Here is a 6,000-nt window from a genome sequence, read left to right on the forward strand (position 1 = left end):
GGTCTCACCATGTGGTAGTTGACGATCTCCTGGAGACTCTCTCCGCATTTTTCCAAAGAAATCCTAAAACAGGGGAAACCAGTGTTACACAACAACATCATCAGCTACAACACACCTTAAATCCAACCACAGCTATAACACAGAAATACCACCATACATATTACATATGGCATCAGCTACAACACAGAAATGTCGCCTTAAATATGAGTCAGTACTACTGTCACTCACAGTGGAGATGGACCCATGTCCAAACTCAATGGTACAATATTTAATGTCAAATGTAACTAAAATGTCAAGCCATATGTCAATACTAATAATTCATAATTCATAATTATTCATAATTTCAGTAAAAGAGCAAGGCCTGTTACGTTGCCCGGACCGGCGTTTACCAGGTGCCCCAGCCTGGAGCCAGGCCTTGGGGTGTGTCCTCCACAGCAAGCGTCTGGTGGTCGGGTGCAGAGAGATCAGAGGAGTCATAGGCAGGGCCTCGACGACCGACTCTCCAGACATGGAGACTGGCTGTGGGGACATGGAATGTCCACCTCGCTGGTGGAAGGAGCCGGAGCCTGAGCCTGTGCCTTAAAAGCTTGTGCCAACCAGCAGTGCAATAGTACCTGGCCTTCTTGGGAGTCCCTGGGATTCCCTGGGAGTCTCTGGGATTCCCTGGGATTCCCTGGGAATCCCAGGTGCAACAGTGCAACCGACCAGGGACGCCATTGTTCTACTGGGGGACTTTAACATCCACGTGGGCTGACAGTGACGGTCGCTCCGTGAAGAGATTCACCGTCCACATCTCAGGAGGGGGGAAGCAGTGCTTCACCAACACTGTTTACAGTGCGGGTGGAGAGGTGGCTAAACCTTGACTGGTGATGTTCTCGGACAGTGGAAGGAATACTTTGAGGATTTCCTCAATCCACCCTCACGTCTTTTGAGGAGGAAGCAGAGACTGAGGACCCAAAAAGCGGACTCGTCCATCACCCTGGCTGAAGTCACTGAGGGTGGTTGGCAAGCTTCTCTGGCTCTGGGGTTGGATCCGTCCCCATGTTTTGGGGTTGTCTTGGCTGAACACGTCTCTGCAACATCGTGTGGCGGTCAGGGACAGTGCCTGTGGAGTGGCTGACAGGAGTGATGGTCCCTCTGTTTAAGAAGGGAAGTTAGGGTTAGGGAGGAGGGTGTATTCCAATTAAAGGGGAATGACACTTCTCAGCTCTCCTGGTAAGGTTTATTCCAGGGACTGTAGAGGAGAATCTGACTGATAGTTGAAACTTGGGATTCAGGAGTGTGGTTGTCGTCCTGGTCGTGGAACACTGGACCGGGTCTATACTCTTCATCAGGTGCTTGCCCAACCAGTCCACAGTGGATCTGAAGAAGGCATTCGACTGTGTCCCTTGTAGAGTCCTTTGAGGGGGTGCTCCAGGAGTATGGGGTCTTTGCTAAGAGTTGTCCCTGTATGACTGGAGCAGGAGCTGTGTCTGCATTACCGGCAGTAAGTCAGATCTTTTCCTGGTGCATGTTGGACTCCACCAGGGCTGCCCTTTGTCACCGGTTCTCTTCATTGTTTTTATGGACAGAATTTCCATTGAACCAGAACAGACATTGGGGCAGTTTGAAGCAGAGTGTGAAGTGGCTGAGATGACAATCAGCTCTGTCAAATCTGAGGCCATGATTCTGGACCTATAAAAGGTTGTCTTCTGTGGTCTTCTTGCCTCACAGCAAGAAGGTTTGGTTCGATCCCTGGGTCGCCCAGGCCTTTCTGTGTGGAGTTTTGCATGTTTCTCCCCGTGTCTGGATGGATTTCTTCCGGGTACTCCGGTTTCCCCTATCAACCAAAACATGAACGCCCTTCAAGACAACTGTTGTTGTGATTTTGGGCATTACAAAAATAAAATGAATTGAATTGCAGGTGGTTGGGAGTCCCTCCACAAGTGGAGGAGTTCACATATCTCTGGGTCTTGTTCACATGTGAGGGAAGGATGGAGCATGAGATTGACAGTTGGATCGGTGCAATGTCTGCACTGATGCAGTCACTGTATCGGACTGTTGTAGTAAAGAAGGAGCTGAGTCGAAAAGCCAAGTTCTCAATTTATTGGTCAGTCTATGTTCCTATCCTCACCTATGGTCATGAGCTTTGCGTAATGACCGAAAGGACAAGCGGCCAGAATGGTTTTCCTCCGTAGCATGGCTGGGCGCTCCCTTAGAGATAGGGTGAGGAGCTTGGTCACATGGGAGGAACTCAGAGTAGAGCCACTGCTCCTCCACATGAACATGGATGGTATTTCAATACAAAGGAATACTTGATACAGATACCACAATAATAATAAAAATACTCTTTCTTTAGACAACAAAATGCAACATTAAATGGTAGTACTTTTGTAATGCTGTTTGTAGTACTTTAACACAGTTGTAGTACTTGTCGTAGTATGTGTCATACTACTTTTTTGTAGTACTTTTTGTCATACTCACAGATATCATCTCCTCCTTCTTGCACTGCGTCCCTAGGTCCTTGATTCCGTTCACTAACAGTTTATTTGCAGTGACGTAGGCTCGTCCTGCGTCGATCATCCCACGGCACAACTTTACCAGCTGCAAACAAAGAGTCAAATATTAGGACACCATTGTTAGGACACCATTGTTACCATCGAGACACATACACGTACACATTAGCAAGAATTACCACTGACGTGATTACAATGGTCCTGTTAAGGAGTTTGATTTTACACAAAAAGGTGATAGTGACTAACTGAAAAACTGTTGGCTAATGCTAATGCTAGCAGCTCTCCTGTTGGAGTTAAGATAAGTCAGCTGTTTATGGATAGTGCTAAAACAAAGCTCAGATTAAAGTATAACAGAGCTTCAGACAGAGTAGTGCCTATAGTTAGCATCACACCCCCAGAGGATGTAGATGACATCAGCTGTAAAGAATCAATATAACTATGGTAGAATCACATTTTTTTTAAATAATCTACGTGATGACAGTCACGTCTTTGGGGTTGAGTAATGGCTCCACTTTATAAAGACCATGAACCAAGTCTGAACCAGGACTAAAGCAGGTCTGTTTTATGTGAGGCTCCAGGGACCTACAGTTCAGTCCAATGTGGAAAAAAAAAAGTATGTTGTGCATGGGCATGTTCAAAGTCTTTCTTTCTTTCTTTCTTTCTTTCTTATCTTTCTTTCTTGCTTTTCTTTCTTCTTCTTTCTTCTTTTCTTTCTTTTCTTTCTTTCTTTCTTCTTTCTTTCTTTCTTTCTTCTTTCTTCTTTCTTTCCTTTCTTTTCCTTTCTTTCTTTTCTTTCTTTTTTTCTCCTTCCTTCCTTCTTTCCTTCTTTCTTTCTTTCTTTCTTATTCTTTCTTTCTTTCTTTCTTTCTTCTTTCTTTTCTTTCTTTCTTTCTTTCTTTCTTTCTTTCTTTCGTTTCTTTCTTGCTTGCTTTCTTGCTTGCTTGCTTGCTTTCGTTCTTTCTTTCTTTCTTTTCTTTCTTTCTTTCTTTCTTTCTTTCTTTCTTTCTTTTCTTTCTTTCTTTCTTTCTTTCTTTCTTTCTTTCTTTCTTTCTTTCTTTCTTCTTCTTTCTTTCTTTCTTCTTTCTTTCTTTCTTTCTTTCTTTCTTTCTTTTCTTTTCTTTCTTCTTTCTTTCTTTCTTTCTTTTCTTTTTTCTTTTCCTTTCTTTTCTTTCTTTTCTTTCTTTCTTTCTTTCTTTCTAATCTAATCTAATCTAATCTAATCTAATCTAATCTAATCTAATCTAATCTAAATCTAAATCTAATCTAAATCTAATCTAAATCTAATCTAAATCTAATCTAAATCTAATCTAAATCTAATCTAATCTATATAATGTAGTATTCTGTTGGAGTACTGATAACTGCATCCTGAATACTTTCATAAGACTTGTTTTTAAAAGAATACGAAATAAACTCGTCTCTGAATATTACAGTAAAACGATGTGGGTTCTGACCTTGTCCAGTTTGGCTTCGATCTCCACCACCTCCGTCTCCACATCGTCAACTCCGGCTCTAAAGCAAACAAACAAACAAACTCTGAAACAAACTCTGAAACAAACAAAAAAGCAAACAAACTTTGAAACAAACAAACAAACTCTGAAACAAACTCTGAAACAAACAAACTCTGAAACAAACAAACTCTGAAACAAACAAACTCTGAAACAAACAAACTAACTCTGAGACAAACACACAAATAAACTCTGATGCAAACAAAGTCTGAAACAAACAAAAAAGCAAACAAACTTTGAAGCAAACAAACAAACAAACAAACTCTAAAACTAAAAACTCTGAAACCACCAAACTAACTCTGATGCAAACAAAGTCTGAAACAAACTTTGGAACAAACAAACAAACTCTGGAACAAACAAACAAACTCTGGAACAGACAAACAAACTCTGGAACAGACAAACAAAGACTGGAACAAACAAACAACCTCTGGAACGAACAAACTCTGGAACAAACCAACAAACAAACAAACAAACTCTGGAATAAACAAACAAACTCTGAAATAAAGAAACAAACAACGAAACAAACTGTGAAACAAAACAAAAAACTGAAACAAAAACAAATTTTGAAACAAACTCTGTTTCAGAGTTTATTTCTTTGTTTCAAAGTTTCTTTGTTTCAAAGAAATAAAACTGTGAAACAGTCATTTATGTTTTAGTGAATCCTGTGAAAGTCTAAATCTGCAAAAAACTGAGCATTTGCATTCAAGACGATAGTGACGGCAACAGTGGTGGTGAGGACGCCGACAGTGGCGGCAACAGCCCGAATGTGATGTATATATTTTAGAAGCAACTCTCGAGATCAAAATAAGTCTGCTGTATACTGTCTGTATCTAAGTAAGAGATTATTTAGTCAAATAATCAAGAAGTGCACTGATAGCAATATCATGCTAGTTGTGGTTAGCTTTACCCTCATGGCAAAGGTGCTGATAGTCTGGTTCAGAGAAATGAAAGTTATAACATCACTCTGGTTGCCATGGTAATGTGTTAGCTTGTGTTGCTATGAACAGCCGTAAAATGTGATATTTTTTGGCAGGTTTATTTTGTTGAAAGTTGAGATAAGGCTGTAGGTGAGACATTTGTTTTTTAAAGCTGCTAATGTGAATTGCCCAACCCTTGACCCCTGGCCATTAACCAGGACTAATCCAGGACTACATCAGGACTAAACCAGGGCTACATCAAGAATACACTGGAATCAAACTCAGAAGTGGATGTATTGTGTAATGTGTAATTCCACTAACCACCTGCTTGTTTCCATGGAGATGTATTTGCGTAGCTAAGAGATGTATTTGCATAGCCAAGAATATTCCACAGTATGGCATTGAACTTATGTATTTATTTGGAGACAAGCAGCTAAAAACACCAGTCTGAGCTATAGATCAGATCTGTAAAATCTCCATGGAGACAAGCAGGTGGCAGAAAAATTCCATAGTACACCTTTACTTTCACTACAGCAGCACTGAGGCTCTGTTTGTCGTAGTAAAGTGCAGGGACATTCTTTGACATGATGAGGCTCCCCTCCCCTTTAAACTCAAATATCTACAGAACCAAAACACACAGACCTCTCCTTTAAACTCAAATATCTGCACAGCTCTGGAGGTCTCCTGCACTAGAACAGAGCACATGTTTTATTCAGAACAGCCTGATGTTTCTGCTGACAGTGGAGTAAACTGTAAAGTAGAGCTGTTAAAAGTACCGAGAATAAAAAGTCCCATTGTATAAGACACATTGACTAGTATACACCCATGGACCACTATGAACCAACTGGACTAGACAGGACTACACCATAATAATAATAATAATAATAATAATAATAATAATAATAATGGCTTACACTTGTGATGGGTTTTATAGGCTTGTCAAAGCCTCTCAAAGCGATACACTATAGTCCACACTTGGTGATGGTAAGCTACTATTGTAGCCATAGCTGCCCTGGGGCAGACTGACGGAAGCGAGGCTGCCCCTCTGACCTGTGGGTGAAGTGTCTTGCCTAAGGACACAAC

General features: G+C 41.1%; 1 protein-coding gene across 2 annotated transcripts in view; it reads right to left on the reverse strand.

Annotated features, from left to right (window-relative positions):
• Positions 1–50, reverse strand: part of LOC117371655 (arf-GAP with coiled-coil, ANK repeat and PH domain-containing protein 3-like) — a 53,661-nt gene extending 53,611 nt beyond the window's left edge. For both annotated transcript variants that reach the window (XR_008648694.1, XM_055221616.1), the window contains exon 1: positions 9–50. Coding sequence is in view for 1 of the 2 variants with exons in the window: in XM_055221616.1 (XP_055077591.1) it covers positions 9–11 (3 nt within the window). In the remaining variant the exon portion in view is untranslated. The remainder of the gene's footprint in view (positions 1–8) is intronic.
• Positions 51–6,000: the final 5,950 nt, after the last annotated feature.

This window comes from Periophthalmus magnuspinnatus, chromosome 5, assembly GCF_009829125.3.
Source record: "Periophthalmus magnuspinnatus isolate fPerMag1 chromosome 5, fPerMag1.2.pri, whole genome shotgun sequence".
NCBI lineage: Eukaryota > Metazoa > Chordata > Actinopteri > Gobiiformes > Gobiidae > Periophthalmus > Periophthalmus magnuspinnatus.